The 19,032-nt window shown below is 37.9% G+C and overlaps 1 protein-coding gene across 1 annotated transcript in view; it reads left to right on the plus strand.

Annotated features, from left to right (window-relative positions):
- PTPRC (protein tyrosine phosphatase receptor type C) overlaps window positions 1-16,943 on the plus strand; it is a 122,058-nt gene extending 105,115 nt beyond the window's left edge. The window contains exons 15-31 of the mRNA XM_084636343.1: window positions 389-423; window positions 2,592-2,701; window positions 3,518-3,608; window positions 3,728-3,804; window positions 4,077-4,113; window positions 4,564-4,661; window positions 5,876-6,001; window positions 8,610-8,767; window positions 9,195-9,330; window positions 10,052-10,201; window positions 11,370-11,460; window positions 11,788-11,921; window positions 13,111-13,245; window positions 13,604-13,726; window positions 14,272-14,450; window positions 15,541-15,676; window positions 16,538-16,943. Of these exons, the coding sequence (XP_084492469.1) occupies window positions 389-423; window positions 2,592-2,701; window positions 3,518-3,608; window positions 3,728-3,804; window positions 4,077-4,113; window positions 4,564-4,661; window positions 5,876-6,001; window positions 8,610-8,767; window positions 9,195-9,330; window positions 10,052-10,201; window positions 11,370-11,460; window positions 11,788-11,921; window positions 13,111-13,245; window positions 13,604-13,726; window positions 14,272-14,450; window positions 15,541-15,676; window positions 16,538-16,819 (2,098 nt within the window). The 3' untranslated portion in view covers window positions 16,820-16,943. The remainder of the gene's footprint in view (window positions 1-388; window positions 424-2,591; window positions 2,702-3,517; window positions 3,609-3,727; window positions 3,805-4,076; window positions 4,114-4,563; window positions 4,662-5,875; window positions 6,002-8,609; window positions 8,768-9,194; window positions 9,331-10,051; window positions 10,202-11,369; window positions 11,461-11,787; window positions 11,922-13,110; window positions 13,246-13,603; window positions 13,727-14,271; window positions 14,451-15,540; window positions 15,677-16,537) is intronic.
- Window positions 16,944-19,032: the final 2,089 nt, after the last annotated feature.

The following is a 19,032-nucleotide window of genomic DNA, read 5'->3' on the forward strand; positions in this document are numbered from 1 at the left end:
CTGGGGTTTCATGCAGAAGTTTGATCTCAGATACCTAATGGAAAATCAGAGAGCACTGGCCAGAGCTCCACTTATGAAATGGCAGTAGTGTTCTAAAACTGAGGTCTCAGTCCTCAGCTGTGCCAAGCTCATGCTCAGCTTGGCTAAAGATGGGGGAGGCAAGTGTAGTTATAATTTGCTCTTTTACCTCCTCTGATCCTGGGACCACCAGGGGTAACAAAGTGCCATAAAAGGAATTTTACCTGGTTTGAAGATCTCTCGGCACTCCTCCCCACTCCCCATATTCCTATACAACTCTACCTTTATTTAATTAATTGTATCCTTTAATTCATTGTCATACATACATTGCATTAGTCGAAGCCTTAACAAACACTCATACTTTTTACAGCAATTCAGGTGAAGATGTGATGCTTGTTAAGAGGGGTAAGTACATTTTCCATATCAGATATGTTTAGTAAGGGAAATAAGATATTAGCCAAATGTCTTATTCCAGCTCATAGCCATCTATATTTTAGATGTCTATGGCTAAAGTCTAATTAATTTAGACAAATTAGATATTAACACAATCAAACCTTGCCCAGGCCAAAGGTAGAGGTTAGTGAATATTCTATACATGTTATTTAAGTGAATGGTTGTAACTTTATTAAATATTGGGAAAACTTGGAAAATCTAATATTTATTATCTTGACAGTAAAACTATTACTATATCTCAAACAGTGGCCATAACAGAATACAGAATGGGGCTTCAGAATACCTCATGAGATTCATCTCTGAAGTGAACTCACCCCAAGTAGACCTTTACATGATCCAAGAATTGAAGATAAACAAGAGGTGCCTCAAATCTGTGCTTAATTATAAAGGCCTTTCTGGATGCCCTATGCCTAGTACCTTGCACACCCTGAGCTTACCAGAAATTCCTTATCCCCCTGAAAAATGGGAGAGGAAGAGTCAGTGATTGGTTTGGCAGACAGTACCAACTAATCCCAAATTAATTCACTGGGAACAAATAATGTTTATACCAGGGTCAAAGAGTTTAAAAACAAATATGTCAGGAGATTGCTCCATTTAGTATGGGAAGCTGTTCTCATTACATGGTGAAAAGTAGTTTGACTGTGTTGACTGGGATTATCTGTAATAAATTTGGGAAAATTTCTTGCATGAATTCCATTTTTTAATTTACAAAGGGTAACTTGACAAGGTTGCCCATTTTTTCACCCTCCTTGCTCTTCCTGTTTCCTTCAGATCTAGCACCCTGAGTAATTTCTCAAAGAGAAGCAATAATATGAAGAAATTCCCATTGTACACATTTTGCTGTTTTCTGTGCAGCTGATATTATTTTATTATTGATTTAAAAGAAACCAGAATCCAATTTTCTATGGACATATTGAAAGAATATAAACTTATTTCTGGTTATAAAATTAATTATACTAATTGGAAGACGGCACTTTCACAATTACATCCATTTGTCCTGTTTCTGTATGGAATAGCAAAAACATTTAATTTAAATTGGAATCAAAATGCACAAGGACTTAACATTGTAATTAATAATAATAACTCAGGGAAGACTTAGAACTATTTTCACATTAGTTTCTGACATTAGTGTAATGGTTACTGTTACTGTGCATAACACAGTAATATAATTTATTACAACTAACAAATGGTTAATTATTACTCAAATGTAAGTGGCAGCACAATATAACTATTGTCCCTGTTTGGGTTGAAGTATCTTGTGCCAGGTTCAGATGTTGCTTTGGCCTTACTGGCCACACTCACCACTTTCCCAAGTCACCTCTGTGCACTCAGCATGCTGCTTTTCTGTACACAGGAGGTGCAGAAGTCTTAGAATAATAGAAATATAGGGCTGAGAGTGACCTCAGGAAATCATCAAGTTCAGCCCCCTGCACCGTGGGAGGACCAAGTAAAGCTAGACCATCCCTGACAGATGTTTGCTCAACCTGCTTTTTAAAACTTCCATTGATGGGGATTCCAGAGACTCCCTTGGAAGCCTATTTCAGAGTTTAACTACTCTTATAGTTAGAAAGTGTTTCCTAGTATCTAACCTCAGTATCCCTTGCTGCAGATTAAGCCCATTACTTCTTGTCCTACCTTCAGTGGACATGAAGAAAAATTGATCACAGTCCTCTTTATAACAGTCCTTACTATATTTGAAGACTATTATTAGGTCTCCCCTCCATCTTCTTATTTCAAGACTAAATCTACCCAGTTTTTTAACTTTTCCTCATAGATCAGACTGTCTAGATCTTTTATTGTTTTTGTTGTTCTCCTCTGGACTGTCTCCAGTTTTTCCACATCTTTCCTAAAGTGCAGTGCCCAGAAATGGACACAGTCCCTGTGTGCAGTGTTTCTTTGATCTGTCCCCCGCTGGAGAAGTTCAGTTGCTTTGGGGGCTCTGTTTACTCATATATGAAGGGGTGGGACTTGCTGCTATAAACATATATGGCTTAGTTTGATTGAATATTTCTGTTCTCATTAGCTAATCTTACTGTTTAATAAATGTATTTACTGAGATTTTAAGTACATTTTTAAAACCATTACAAATAAATATAAAATATATGTCTCTATGTTTAAAGATGATGAAAAGCAACTGATGAATGTAGAGCCAATTCCTTCAGAAATGTTGTTGGAAACCTACAAGAGAAAGATTGCTGATGAAGGAAGACTTTTCCTTGATGAATTTCAGGTTTGTGCCTAGTCAGAAATATAACAAATCCCAAATCAGATATTATGCAACATACCATTAAAAAGAATCTGTCACATTCAATAACCAACTCCTTTTGTTGTGTCTTACAAAACATCTAAGATTAAGAACCCCTCACCCCCATCTCAGAATAGCCAACAGGCTAGTGGATAAGGCACTTATCTGAGAGACCTGGCTCTGAATCAGGCAAAGCCAGTATATGCCTGCCATCTCAGATGGGTATGTATTCAGGACATCTAGCCGTGTGTAATGCCATGGCTACATTCTATCTTTAGTGCGCTATCTTGATCAGAGCTAGCACTGGTATGTTTTCTCAAGCTCGGAATTACACCTCCAGCGCAAAGTGTAGACACAAGGTGGTCACAGCTGCTGTGGGCTTTAGAATTCCTCAGTTTCTAAAGATTTTACTTTTATGAGTTGAATTTAGAAGTGTGTTGTTATTATTATTTGTTTTGTGGTAGTTTATAGGAGCCAGAGTCAAGGACCAGGGCCCCTTGATGCTGCATTTCAGAGCAGTTTTATTAATTCCTGTTCAGACTAGAATCCAGCGTGGAGCTTCTTCATTAGTCTTTTGAGAGAGAGAGAGAAGCATCTTTTGATTATATGGAAAATATATTAATCTTTATATAACTTAATATTTGTTCAAAAAGCTAATCAGTATCAATCATAATATTGTGAATAACAGTATGTTATCTTCCAACTGTCATTAGGAATTAATTAACAAGTATGTGAATTTTGTTGCTAGTTGAAGTTATCTAAAATGTGTTTTATGAATAAAAGAAGCATTATGTTTTACAGAGCATTCCCAGAGTTTTCTCTAAGTTCTCAATAAAGGAAGCACGCAAAAACTACAACCAAAACAAAAACCGTTACATTGACATTCTCCCTTGTAAGTACTGAATGCAAATTCCATACGTTGTGTAAATACTTCATTGTTTTCGCTTATATCAGTATATTGAGGCAACTTGGTTAATTATTCCATTACTTTGTTTTAAATTATCTAAATAGATGATTATAACCGAGTTGAACTCTCAGAGATAAACGGAGACCCAGGATCAGACTATATAAATGCAAGCCATATTGACGTAAGTGACTTCTCTCAGTAAAATTTTTGATGCACAAACGAAAAATGGTTCATACATGTCCCATTTCAGGCACCAAATGCATTTGATTGACTCTTCTAGAACTGATCGTTTCCACTTCTTTAGTTCTATCTTTACGCTGCATTTGGTACTCTTGGATTGGTGTCCATATTATTGTGCATGTTAAATACGTAAATTTCTGAAGTGACAAATCTTTTCACAATCTTCATCTCCTATCTTTAAATGCTTAGTAATGATGTATTTTTTTAAAACAGGGTTTCAAAGAACCAAGGAAGTACATTGCTGCACAAGGTAAATTTTTACTTTATTTTTTATTTCATTCTTCACCCAATTATCCTGTAATCATAGTGGTGGAGTCAAACAGTATTAATATATTTAAACAAAATGGGATTGCCAGCAAATGTGGAATTTAATAAATAAAGCAGTGCTAGACTGTTTGGGTTTGGGGAGTTATGACTAACCAAAGTAGGGAATTTGAGGAGTGCAAAATATTGGCTATAAGTATTTGCTTTATTTTCACACTGGAGAATTTTTGCCCTTCTCAGCCACACACTAATAAAGTTTTAAAATTATGTAGACTAAGATGGTGGAATTGTAATTAAGTCATTCAGTCTATGGCTAGTATTGCATGACCTTTGGATGGTTTCTGAGCCATAATAGGTATTGTAACTATGTTCTAGTCTTTCTCTGTTTTTCCTAATTTTTGGGAAGGGATCTCTTATCAAATACCTTATCTGCTAGGCCCCAAGGATGAGACCACTGATGATTTCTGGAGAATGATCTGGGAACAGAAGGCAACAATTATTGTTATGGTGACTCGCTGTGAAGAAAATAATAGGGTGAGGGTGACATATATAATATATATATGTACAAATACACGCACGCACACACACATTAATCCTTTAGCTGCGGTATACAGGAGGTTGCTTTTCTGTGGTGAATTATGCTTTTCTTTTTTCCTTTAAATGTTCTCTCTGCATTCAAGTATTTCTTTTGAATCCTTGTTCATTCTTTTTTTTACTCTCTATTTGTATAGAATCTCAGAAATTGAATAACATTAACAAGCCTACATGGTTCTGCCTTTTAGACTATTTGATCAGCAGCATTCTCAATAATATCATCTGACGCACTGCCCTAAGGAATAGGGAACTACATTCCGCCTTCTTGCAGATAAACCCATAGGAGGGTATAACTTGCCCCGAAACTCCCTGAGTTAGAATTTGTTGAGCTGCACTAAAATCTCTCTCCCTCCCCCGCATCCTTGCAGACCTGTCACAACTCTCAGTGAAAGAGGGGATATTTTGTATTTGGGACTTTCCTCCTCTCCCCCCAGCATTCTGTCCTAATGTCTTGGCAATGCCTCCACAGTTCTCTGCCAGTTTGTCTTGTGTCCTCCCTTTCCTACTTCTGAAACCAAACTTGGAAGCAGCGATTAGGAGAGTGTTCACCACCTTGGTAGGGCCACATGTTTCAGATGCAGATGAGAGTATTGATATTCTGATTGTTTTAAGGAGAAGAGCTGGCTGGCAGTGGACATGTTTGCAGTATAGCCACACTGCTAACAGGAGTGGAGGGGAATTTGGGCATGAATTGTGAGGGGCTGGGACATGACTATTGCATCTGCAGCTATGTATATTCACTGACTAGAAATATAAGTAGGAGTCACAGAGTGAGCTGCAATCTTTACTGTAGCCTTCAGGCAGTGACAATGACTGTGCATGGACTGTGCAGCTGTTTTGTCCCTGCAGTTTGGTTGGAGGATAGGATTCCTTCCCATCTTGTTCTCTATGTAAATCCCATGGGCAGAACCTTCCGGCTTAGTGCATGAGGCCAGAATCTGGATCTTTGGGTTTTTTTGAATGTTTAACTAAAGCAGTGGTAATCTCTTTAAGGGATTAACTACAGTATTTATTGGAAACTGAAATTGTACTGAAGTATTGGTTATGTATTTTATCTGGTGTTGATTTTATTTTATTTCAAGTTTTCTTCAGAACCTAATTTCACTGTCATATTGATATCATACTTCTAATGAGTTAATTTTGTATTTTCATAGAACAAATGTGCCCAATACTGGCCGACCGCAGAAAATAGCACTGCAACTTTTGGGGACACTGTTGTGAAGAGCAATGAAAGTAAAATATGTCCTGACTACATTATTCAGAAACTGCATATTACAAATGTGAGTTGGCTTTTTAATGTGAGAATAATTTGAATTGGTCTGTATAGTTGGTATAAAGAGACTGTTATCAGAGATTCTTCCAGAACAACAGTGACAGTTACCATTTCCCCGTTTTTACCAAGCAAGATAGAGCTTGAGAGAACACCTAGTAGATGGTGTGTAATTTCATAGGGCAAATATGAATTGGAAACTTATCTCATCACTAGGATTTATCTCATTACTGTGGGCACTGTACTCTCAACAGGAACACCAGTAACTTTCTGTTCTATAAGCCTACTGACAAGGCTGGATAAATTGTATGCAATATACTGTAGTTTTGTCAGATATTTTTTAAATTAAGAAAACTTGTTATTGGTTTATGAACATAGAATAATATATGTTTAAATTAACACTGAGACCACCACATTCAATATTATTTTCCCCTAGTAAATTCACTCAGAAATGTGGCTCTTAGAACTGTATTGCCTATCCTTGTCTGAACTTTACTGCGGAACAATTACAGTTTACGGTAACCGTATTTATTGTTGTATTTATAAACTGTGTTGTAGAGCTATCCGTGGTCAATATGGGGTTTTCAAGATTTGTAGGCCAATTACCAATCTCAGTTATACCAGTGAAACACAACTAGTTGCTAGACTCTAACTGAGTGCAGAATTTACCCTTTAGGGATAAATTTTGCCCCTTTATTCCTTGCAACTTTATTTCCATGGGATATGTGTTAGTCAGGGCACCATTTATTCTTTATTGTGTTAGATTTAAGGAAAAATGTGCTGGAGGTTCAGGTCATCTTGAAAAATAAATAGTATAGCACCCGCCCAGACCCATCTTGCTCCCATGTTTGCATCTTTAGGCCCCAGTTCTGCTACCTTTCCTCACATCAAGTAGAAGCTTACTCTGGGACTAGTCCCACTAAGCCTAAGATAGTTACCACTTACTGTGAGTAAGGTGGCCATACCCAGCACCTTAAGATTTAAGTGTTGTTAAAATTCTGTGGCGTCATGTATAGGAGAGACTCCAAATTACAATAGTTAGAGTGTTGCAGGTCAGAAGTAATGTGATTTTTTTTTTTTTATGTATCAGTTTGTTTGGTGCTTGTTTGCTTGTCTGTAAGATCATATTAACAAAAAAATTAAAATTAAATACATTGTGACTGCTGTCACAGCTGATCATTCAAAGTATTGTAAAATATCAGTTGATTTTTATGTAGGCTAAGAATGGGGGGGGAACCATCAACTCAGACACCCTTATGAAACTTCCAAACCCACATTACTAAAGCTCGTAATCTAGTAGGAGCAACTGTACAATAATTTTGCAAACTCTATGCTCTGATTGGCTACCTGGGGCTCTCAGTCAGTTGCCCTAGGGTTGCCAGCCCTCCAGGATTGTCCTGGAATCTCCAGGAATTCAAGATTATGTCACGTCCAGGAATACAGCCAACCAAAAGTGGCAACCCTATTTGGAGATTCACCTGCTGAATAGTTATTGGGGAATAAGCAGATGGTCATTATCTAAATCAAACATCAGCTAGTCACAGTGCAGAGTATTGCTTGAGTGTAAGATTAGCATACAGTTATGAATCAGTGGTCTCATCCCAGCACTTTGCCTGGGTGAGATAATTCAATTTCAGTATATTACATCCTAAACACACATGGCTTCAGGTTAATATCTAACTAAGCACAAGGTGAGAACATGTCCCATGGTATATTCAGACTGCCACAATGATGGTATACTCTGCTGACTGCAGAATGCTTCTTGAGAGACAATCATTCAGGTTTTATTGTTCTTCTGTTAGATCTCTATCCCCAACTCTCCATTCACAACAAGAGAATGGAAACAGTCAAGATGTATATTGTTGTTTAGGCCTTGTGATTCATCTCCATCATGTAGTCAATGGCCAAGTGCACCCCATTGTAATTTTTTTTCTTATTTGGATTCACAGTCATAGTTCCCCAGCTGCCAAAATGTATTTTTCCTTCTCCCTGCCTGGTTCTGGCAACACCATAATAAAGCAGGGTGTGTGACCCTAAGGGACCTGGTATGCTTTAAGCATTGAGTACAGTGACTTAGAAATAATGAGCCACCTCAGTGATTGTCACAGGTTTGACAGCCCCACTTCTATTCTGAGTTGCTGTTTTTACACTTCCTTCATTCCTCTGTGGGTCTGTGTGACCTTGGCAGGTAGTTAAAAGTACAGATAACCAAAATAACCAACAAATACACTTGGCAGCACATAGACCTGTATGGTGACTTCCTAAATGATTTACAAGTGCAGTGGAGAATACGTGGTACAGTCCACATAATCACAAAACAGAGTATTCTTATGATGATAATATTGGACTTAACCTTAAAGTGGATTGTCATATTCTTTCTCCAAGTTATGGCATGTTCCACATGTACAGCTCTTATTTTAACAAATTTTTTTTGTTATTAAAATTGGAACATGTTCCAACTTTTGAAACCTTAGAAAGAACATGTGACTGTACAGTGTCTGGAATCGCTGTTGCAATACTAGATGCCTACTGTACCTATTTTTCTGCTTTATTCTATACTTTGTATATTTACATTTGATTTTGATGTGGTACTAATGAAACAATCCCACCCTGTCCAGAGAAAGGAGAAGACACCTGGGAGAGATGTGACTCACATTCAGTTCACTAGCTGGCCAGACCATGGAGTGCCTGAAGATCCTCATCTTCTCCTCAAATTACGCCGCAGAGTTAATGCTTTAAGCAACTTTTTTAGTGGCCCAGTAGTGATTCATTGCAGGTAAATATTACAGAAACTCTCTAATAGTAAACAAATGCCAGCCAGAGTTACCCAGAAAAACAAGTCAGGGAAGGTTAACAATAGTTGATTAGACCAAAATTTTCAAAGTTGGTTGCTTTAAAGTAAGGCATGCAATTCCATACTTACAGTCCTAAATAAGAGGCCTGATTTTCAAAGGTAATAAAAGCCTACGCTCCTTTTCAGATCAATGGGACCTGAGGATGCTTGAAACTTTTAAAAAGCAGACACTTATTTAGTTTGAAAATATTGTCCTTATTTATTTAAAAGATATTTAAAATGTAAGTTGACCAGACTTTTGAATTGTGGATTAATTTATTATAAGCCACACTCTTTGCACTGCTTTGCGTCACCTTGCAGAACATGACTGGCATTCATCCTCCTCTCTCAATCACTTTGTACTTGTCAGTGCTGGTGTTGGACGTACTGGAACCTATATTGCAATCGACGCTATGCTGGAGGGGTTAGAGGTAGAAGGCAGAGTGGATGTTTATGGCTATGTTGTAAAGCTCCGTCGACAGCGATGCCTCATGGTTCAAGTAGAGGTATGTTTTAGAGCTCGCTGCTTTGTTTCATTTATTAATCTCCCTCAGGAAAAGCTGGGCCCAGCTAGCTCAACCCTAGGTAAAAGGAAGATGGCCATGATTTTCCAGTGCAGCTGTCCAGGGAAATATAAAACTATGAAAGAACAGAGGGAGGAAAACCAACTATGAAGCAGAAATGGATGGTCAGCATTTTCCCAAGTTTTGACATTTCAACCATTTTTTTAAAATTTGGAATTGCAACCAAAAAAAAGGGACAAAAATATATAGGAGCCGATTATCTTTTGGCACCCAAATATGAACATTTTGGGGCAGGGTTAACTACGCAGATTCACTTTTTTTTTTCTTTAGTGTGGGATTTTCAGAAGTGCTTAGGAGCACAAGTTCCATTGAAAATGACTGGTGCGACTTGAGCTCCTAACTTAGGCGAGTGTTCTGGAAAACCCCACCCCAAATTCTTAGCTGTACAACCTAAGCTATGTTACATTTGATTTATATGGCACCTTTGATCAAAAGCACTAAATGTTGCACTAACACAGCCAACTGTGTTTAATTGACATAGTAATAGCTGAATCTATTGCCAGTTTAATATAGCAATGGTAATAAGAATACATAAATATTATTATATGTTTTAGATAGTAAGAACAATTTGAAAAATCTCTTCTTTCTAATTATTATTTTCAATTTTTGAAATCCACCTCATCCTTAAATTGGGGAACACTAGACACAGTACATCCTGATCCATCAAGCACTGGTGGAATACAATCAGTTTGGTGAAACAGAGGTCACTGTCTCTGAACTGCACACCTACCTTAATAATCTGAAGAAAAGAGATCCTCCCAGTGACCCCTCTCTGCTGGAAGCAGAATTCCAGGTAAATATAATACTGCATTCTGTTTGATTCGACTCTCTGTTCTGCTTTTAAACAAAAAAGTGACATGCAATCATTTAAATAAACCAATAATTCAGAGCCAAATTCTGCCAAGTAAATTGGTGATTTTAAATGAAATCAACAGACTAAAGAACTGCTCAAAGTGAGGGTGGCAGAATTAGATCCAGTATTTGGTTGCTGGGGAATAGGGATGGGGCCAGATACTCATCTGGTCTAAATGGGCATAGTGACATTGTCTTCAGCTGAGCTAAGCCATTTTACAAGAATCTGGCCCCATGGAGTATTCAGACTGAGTTTTACCTGTTCCAGTTTTTCTGATTGTAAATTGATATTTTGTATTTTAAAATTATTTTTATCTTACTGAAAACATATAGTAATTCTTTTTCTTTTTTTCAGTTCTTCCTCTTAGGGTTCCATAACTTTATTTCTTTTCCCTTATGAGAAACTATAGACAAAATATAATGAACAAATATATAATTTCCTGTGGCTGAACCAGGAGTGTGTATAAAATTAAAGCTTTTCCATATGGATGCAGAACAAGCAACTGCCTGAGTAGAATAGCTTGTAGGATCAAGATCTTAGAGAGATGTAAAATGCTTTAAAATAATTGAACCTAGGGTTATCAATTTATTTGTAGCAATAATGTCTTTGTGGCAATGTGGATGTGAAGGTGCAAATTACCACTAACGATCCATGTATTTGACAAAAAATCAGTTTACTTATGACGACCACAAAGAGTGGGTACCATAGTTGGTAGATCATTAAACAGATGTGTTTTCTGTGGCATATATACTCTGGCAGTACCATAATTAGCTTAATAAATTAACTTTGCATTCCTGGAAAAACTTTTAAAGTGGTGAAATATCTTAAAGAAATAGCAGTTTAATTCCCTTTTTGTTAACGTTATTCATAAAATACAGCAGCACAATCTTTTAAAATTGTTTCCACCTGCATGGTTTTTTGTGGTACTGCATGTGGTAGGTTCAAGGGTTCATAAACTGTGGTCCAGACACTTCCATGGAATGAAATGAAGCAGTGAGGGACTGAGCTATTAAGAGAGGAGATGGGTCTCTGAGAGTATCACTATTTTATAAGGCTGGCAGAGCATTGTTTAGCACATGGTGTGACCTTGTATGTTTTCTTTCCTTAGAGGTTACCATCGTATAGGGGATGGCGGTCACAGAACACTGGCAATCGACAGGAAAATAAAAGTAAAAACCGGAATTCCAAAATGATTCCATGTAAGTGTTTGTGATGATGTCTGCAGTCAGTTTGTTCTAATTGTATGAAGGCTTTCGAATAAAACAGGACAGTAAATTACCGTATTGATATGTACTCCACCCTAGAAAATTTAGGAAGTGAATGATTTGTTACAATATAAACTGTGAGGAGTCCTTGATTTTTTTCCCAAACAACCATTGTGGCATGTCTGCTGCCTCTATGCCATTGCATAACTGCTGAATCACTGCACTTTTTCTACATTCCCTTTCCATTGTAACAAAACTAAGAAGGGAGATGGTTGCTTTCTTCCTGCCAATACAAACTATTGTTGTGACACTTTTTTCCAGATGACTTTAACAGAGTACCAATTAAACATGAGGAGGAGAAAAGCAAAGAGAGTGAACATGATTCAGAGGAATCATCTGATGAGGATAGTGATTGTGAGGACGCAAGCAGATACATAAATGCATCATTCATAACTGTATGTATTTAGAGGATAAAACTTCTTGTGTCTAATATGCTTTCTGCTGATAGTCCCTGATAATAGCTATGTGCCAATTTCTGCTCATCTTACTCTCTCCAGTAGTCCTACTGACTTCATTAGCATGGTACTAATTATGTGAGTAAGACAATCAAGATCTGGCACTTTATTTGGATGTTCATTTATAGACTGAATCACAAAGATCTTGTAATATTGGCTGTCCCCTGGGAGAAAGACAGAGCTCTTACCTTACGCTGTCCTAATCTATGCAGCCTCAAAGAGTTAAATACTTCATTCATAATAGCCCTAAGTCTAGTAAATGTTGCAATAAACAGAGTGATGGTAAAATAATTATCTTTTATAGTTTCTTTTAAAACCTGACTTTCAGCTAGGCTTTTCAGGGCCACCTATATTTTTGCCAGCACATCTATGAGTAGACTCCACCTATGTGAATTCCAGGTACACGTAGGTAGTTATATATATTAATTTCCCTTACAGTCAGTTTTATACAGTTTTTTGTGGATACAAATTTGGCCTAGTGAAAACAGAGGCCAGCACTGAAAAGCAAGCTTTTAGTGTCACTGTCACATCTAAAAGATACTATCTTTGGAGGGCCATTGTTGGACACTAGCAGATATAACTGATTATAAGATTATGCAATGAATGGGATTTGTCTGAACTCTATAGACAAAAATACAGTTAGCATATCTACTGATTGTAAATATCTGTTTACTAATAGATACGTCAGTCTGCATTAACTTGCTTAGCAACTCTGTGATGTTGCAAGAGACGTCACTCAATATCCAGTTTCTAATACCAACGATGGAGCGCGAAACCTTCTTTTTAATCCCAAAATGCATTCTGCCTCAGATATTGGCAGTCTGAGCTTTCCCATGTGGCTGTATAAATGTGTCTCAACTTCGTCCTGGATAAAGGACTGCTAGTTATGGAGGGTCAGTCATGTGCCCACCAATTTTTGTCCTTTCTGGTGACACTATGAACTATTGCCAATTGTGATGATGGTTTTTTGAAATGGGTACTTGTCCTCTAGAAACTATACTGAGACCATTAACTCATTTCACGTAGGCTACCGAAGTCCCTTTAGATGGTAAATACTTCTTTACACATGAAAACTGCCTTTCAGATGAATTAGTAAAAATAAATCACATGTTCAAATGGTCTTTTTTAGGGCTACTGGGGTCCAAAAGAAATGATTGCAACGCAAGGGCCACTACCAGAAACAATCAATGACTTCTGGCAAATGATCTTTCAAAGAAAAGTCAAAGTAATTGTTATGTTGACAGAGCTGAACGAAGGAGATCAGGTTAGTTTGTCATCTTCGAAGTAAAGTATATGATACAATACTCTTTATAGGAGAAAAGAACAGAATTCCAATCTCTAAATTGCAATGAAATTCTAATTTCCAAACCAAAAATGTGACTGTCAGAAAGTGTCTCAACCTATCAACTATTTTGTTTTCTAATAGGATTTATTCCATCCTTATTTTTTAAATTGTGCTGAAATGAATTTATGATTACACCGTAAAAGTTTATCAATGATGTATTTTATAATACAATGAAACTGAATATTTATAGAATATATGCATCCTTTAAATTGATTTGGAAAGAAAACCAAAAGCAATGATGAAAATAAGGACTGATTTATAATTTCTTCATTTCTAGCAACTCTGTGCACAATATTGGGAAGAAGGAAAACAAAGATACGAAGGCATAGAAGTTGAAATGAAAGATGTCAACCTGTCTTCTAGCTACACCATACGCGCATTTGATGTAACACATGTGAAGGTAAAAGATAAAAAATGACAGATGGGAATTTTACATTTGTTTTTCTATTTTAAACATAGTCTTTTGTAAAGGGCAAACAAAATAAGGAACAACCAAAAGACAAGAACAAACCTGTTTGTGTTTCGATAGCTGATGTTTTATTAGTTTCTTGCTTTAAATGTTTTAATAGTCATTAAAATGGGACTTACAGTCACCATTGAATTACAAAGTCAGACATAAGTAAAATGAGGGATAGAGACCCACCTTGCTCCTCTTTGTCTCCAGTAGACAGTAATTTATTGCTGGCCTGGTCCCACGGCAAATTATGACACACTGTGAGGTAATTTAGTCAAGTCTCCACCCAGGCCCAATCTACCTCCTAAATGGATGGTAGTGGGTGCATAAGGCCTGAGTACCCACAATGTTATCACCCTGCAGAGGGGTAGTTCAAGTCAGTCTCGTCCTAAGTGATTATCAGGATTTTTTTTTAATTCCCATGGAATAAATATAATGTGGATTATTATGTTATCCCTTGAATTTACTCTATGTTTATCTCTGTTTTGCAGAGGAAAGAAACTCGAAATGTGTATATGTACCAGTACCACAGGTGGAATGGCTTGGACCTTCCTGAAAACCCCAAAGATTTAGTCACCATGATTCTGAACCTCAAACAAAAACTTGCAGCTAAAAGCGTCACTGAGGACAGCAGATACAGCCGGAGCGTTCCAATTGTCATTCACTGCCGGTGGGTCTGGATGCTACAGATATTTTAGTGCATTTCTACGGTTTGGTTATACTTGGCAATAGCAGTTTCATAATTCTTACCTTTGATCCTAAGCTTTCCTAAAGCCTGGAGACTAAATTCACCCTACAGTGTATGCCAGCTTCTCCCAGCAGAGGGCTCCCATGGCAGAACATTCACCCTGTGTATCATGCAACATTGCAAAGTGGCCACAACCTCCCCTCCATTGAGACATGGGTCAGGGCAGAAGGCAAGAGCTATCTAAAAAGTAGATGTGCTGGCTGGTACAAAGCCATGGCCAGAGAAAGGTCAGCTCAGCACATTCTTCCAACATTTTGTTGGCAGGGGTCCTTGTGAAGCTCACAGTGGATTGTAAGGCTGCACCCACCAGCTGGAAAGGCCAGCCTTGTTCAGGGAGGTGTAAATTTCACCAAACCTAGCATAGGGAAGTACATATGGATCCGGTTCCTTTGCTGGCCATTATACCTCGCACATGGCTAGCTGTTAACATCAATATGGTCCAAGTCTTATGTGGCCTGAGTTGGGAGTGACGTGAAGCACCAATACAGTGGCACAATGCCTCTTCAGGGCTCTGTGTTGCACCCGGGGGGCAGTTTACGCATCTTGTAAGACGAATAAGCAATTCTGGCCACTGAGAGCATATTGGAGGTGGGATGGGAAAGGAAGAGTTATGGCTACACTTACTCCTTACCCACTGGTAAACGTCATGCACCACTGGGAGACCATCATGATAGTAGCCCTGTAGTCCCCAAGGGCAGGACCTAAATCTGGTTGATTCTTACCCAGCTACAAAAAGGGAGGAGAGGCTGCCTTCCCTCCACACACCCCCCCACCCACGCCCCCACCAATTGAATGGCTACATAAGGGCTAGGTATAATCTAGCCCAGTAAAAATTGGATGTCCTCTTTGCATCCTAACGGTATTCTTGATTACTAGAATCTCATTTCAATGAGAAATATTTCAGAGATAGGAATCTTTGTGACTGTTGTCAGTACAATAATCTTTAAAATAAACCTAACTGCTAGTGAGAAATTGTACTGATTTTTGAATTCCAATAATGTGTATCTTCTAGTGATGGATCTGAACAAACTGGTGTGTTTTGCGCCTTGTTGACTCTCTTGGAAAGTGCAGAAACAGAAGATGTGATAGATGTCTTCCAAGTAGTGAAATCTCTTCGACGTGAGAGGCCAGGAATGGTCCCCACTTTTGTAAGTAAATCCTATGAGTTAACCAAACAATACAATAGATTTGTTTATCTTTAGTCATGAATGTTCTAATAACCCCTGGCATTGTTTCTGCATAGGAAACATGTATTATCATTATCTTATCCCTAATTATTCATCAGCAGTTGTGAATTAGCTATTGGTGATATGAAGGAAGTAGTCTGCAACCTATCCTCAGCTGTAATAATAAGTTTCTTGAAGCTGAAAAGGTCAACAGTACATGTTATTTGTAAACCATTAATTTTTTAGGCTGGAACTTTGGCAGCTGCCTAAGGGATTTAGGAGCACATCTTCCACTGAATTCCACGGGAGTTGGATGCCTAACTCCCTTAGGCAGGTTAGAAAATGCCCTCCTTGTTTTCTGAAGAGTGCACAGAAGGAGCTGCTTTCCTACTTGCATGCAATATGCATTCTTCCCTCTGACAATCCATCTAAATCATCTAGATTTGCTAACTCTGCTGTGGTTTATTATAGAACTGAACAGTAGTCACTACCTGCTTGATTCTCTTTTAAACACACTTTTGATAGTTTGCCATGTGAATCAAGAGGGATGGATTCTGCAACACTGCCTTGGGAATGAGGTGATTATAAGTAGTGACCTAGTACCTGATCTACCAGGAATTAGGGATGCCCTCAGTGCCGTGTCACCATAGACTCAGAATTGAGCATAGCAGGGAGGTGCTTCAACGTCCTGTGGGCCAGCAACCATGGAGACCACCTTACGCTGAATGTTTCAGTAAGATGGAAAGATTCACATTGTCAACACTTAAGACAAAAAAAAAATCAGCCATCCTGGCTCAATCACATGGCATTTCATCCACACTAATCCCTTCTTTTTTGAATTAGGAACAATACCAGTTCCTGTATGATACTGTTAGCAGCATCTACCCTGCACAGAATGGACAAATAAAGAAAAACAGCAAGCAGGAAGATACAGTTGAAATTGACAATGAAGTAGAAAAAACAGATCAGGAAGCTAATTTGATTACTATAGATATCACCTCACTGGAGTCAGAAGCCAATATGAATATGGAAGCGTGTGAAGATTCCAAATCTGCAGATGGCACTCAGGGAACAGAAAGCTCTTCAAATGGACCCAAGACTCCAGTTTTAACTGAGAGTGCATAGAAAAATATATGAAATTTGGATGTACAAAGTCATCTTAAACAGAATAAGTAGTAGAGATTTGATCTTGAGTTAATTTTTCAGAGGTACGATATGGAAAGAATACTTGAAATTTGTGGATAATGTAATGCACTGTGAAAATTTAATTTTTGTGTAGATTTGCATTTTATTCCTTTCACATTATTTGAATTATTTTTGATCTTTTTACAAATCTGTATATTGAAATGCTGATTTTCATTATGGTCTGGTATTCAGGAGTGGAAAGAAAAGTCATGCTACCTTTTTCCAATCTTATTTTTTGTTATAAGAAAGTAAGTAGCCAGGACTGGAATCTCTAATAATGTACAGTCATAAATATAGAGTTGGAAGTATGGCAAATATGAGTTTTCTTGTGACTAATTATTGTCTTACTATCTTTAATTGACTTAGAGGGTAAGGAATATGGCCTGAATTTCAGAAATTCAATTCCTATTGACTTTAGTTAGGGTTGTACTTGCTTTGCAGAACAGCAAAGCCATATCTGGGCCATATCTTACAGCTCCATTGAAGTCTATGGGGATTTACACCAACTAAGTAACTGTTTCCACACATCCTTACCTATCTAGGAGGACTGAAAGCTTTGCATTTTTCTAACTGGCCTCAAGATGTCCTCATTGCTCCACATAAATCCATCTGAGGCTTCAATATTTGAGACTGAAGAAGAAAGTCCAGAACTTGGAATATTGACGGATTGGAGAAACTCTGATAGTTAATTGAATTGACATTTGGCAACTTCAGATCCCATGTGTTACCACAACTGCTTCTTGTGCTATTTTTTCTAATGTAAAGATGGCGCTTCTGCAGAAGTGTCATACCTGTTATGTATATTCAACATTACATAATACTATGCTACTAATAGTACATGCTACTAGCACATTGCTGATTTTATTTAGTAGTTTCATCATATGATGATTTGTATGTTACAGTTTGGATTATTTTACTATTGCCTTAGTGGATTTCAGCCTAATATTTTAAAGCCAAATAAAAAGGACAATTAATAAATTGCATAGTGGGAATTATTCTGAAATATGTAAAACTCTGTGTAAAGTTACTTATATGTAAAAGAATGAAGGGACTTGAAATGCACCTGCTCTCTGTAGACTGCAGATTGGTTGGTTTTTATTTACACTCAGCATATGGTTTTGTAGTTCCCCATATCTGCCGATTTCAGCAGAACCAATGGTAGTGCTTAATTCTTGTATTATTCGCTTCATCTGAAAAGATCAGACACTTTACAAAGGTAGGTAAGTATTAGCTTCCTCGTCTGTAACACGGGGATAAGGAATACAGACATAATATTGTAATGCCCACAGTCCACGGGCAGACGCCGGTCAGCAGGATCGAACTTTGGAACTCTGGAGCTTAGTGCATGAGTCTCTTACCGCATGAGCTAAAAGCTGGCTGGCTGTTAGCTAAGGCTGTAGAGCAGACTCATTTTATGTCTTTTTCTAAGTGGTCTCAGTGCCACTAGATGGGAGAGAACACCACACCGAGAAGGTGTGTGGGTTACAATATGACTTATGCAAGGTCATACAACGTGTGGCAGAGCTAGGACTCCTAACTTTCCATTCCAGTGTGCTATTATTTGGACCACACATTCATACCAGCTCCAAGGTAGAGAACCATGCCATAGGCTATGTGTATACTTGATTAAAAAACACTGAATCTGAAAGCTGCCCAAAAAAGTGATTGATCCCCTAAGAGCCAAAGAATGCAAGTGTAAAGGGGTTAACATAATTTTCCAGTTTTCCTAGGTCAGATGCTTCATTCGTTCTCTGCCTACACAAGTAAACGTCTGCTCAGTAGTTCACTTGAAGAAACAGCAGCAAGAATGCACAAACAGTTGGGACCTCCCTTGCCTGCAAGTTGAACTTTCCTTCCTTTCCAGCCAAAGCCTTGCTGGTTTATGAATCCTTTCAGGAGACAAGAGCACCTATAGCCAGAGAGACTAAGGCAAACCTGGCCCAGATCAGCAAAAAAAAACAAACTTAGGACACCAAACCTGTTTGCATATTTTGAGAAGATCAATGTAGCCGAGTTGCAAATGTAGAGGGCAGCTTTGGGGATGAAGAGCTCCAACCTACTCCTGTATTTTCAGAGGCAAAGGCCACCAACAATTCGAAGAGTTTTCTGGAAAATGTGAATCCTCCATAAGTGAATGGGGTACAGATCAGGCT

This window comes from Lepidochelys olivacea, assembly GCF_965140295.1.
Source record: "Lepidochelys olivacea isolate rLepOli2 genome assembly, chromosome: 8".
NCBI classification, from domain to species: domain Eukaryota; kingdom Metazoa; phylum Chordata; order Testudines; family Cheloniidae; genus Lepidochelys; species Lepidochelys olivacea.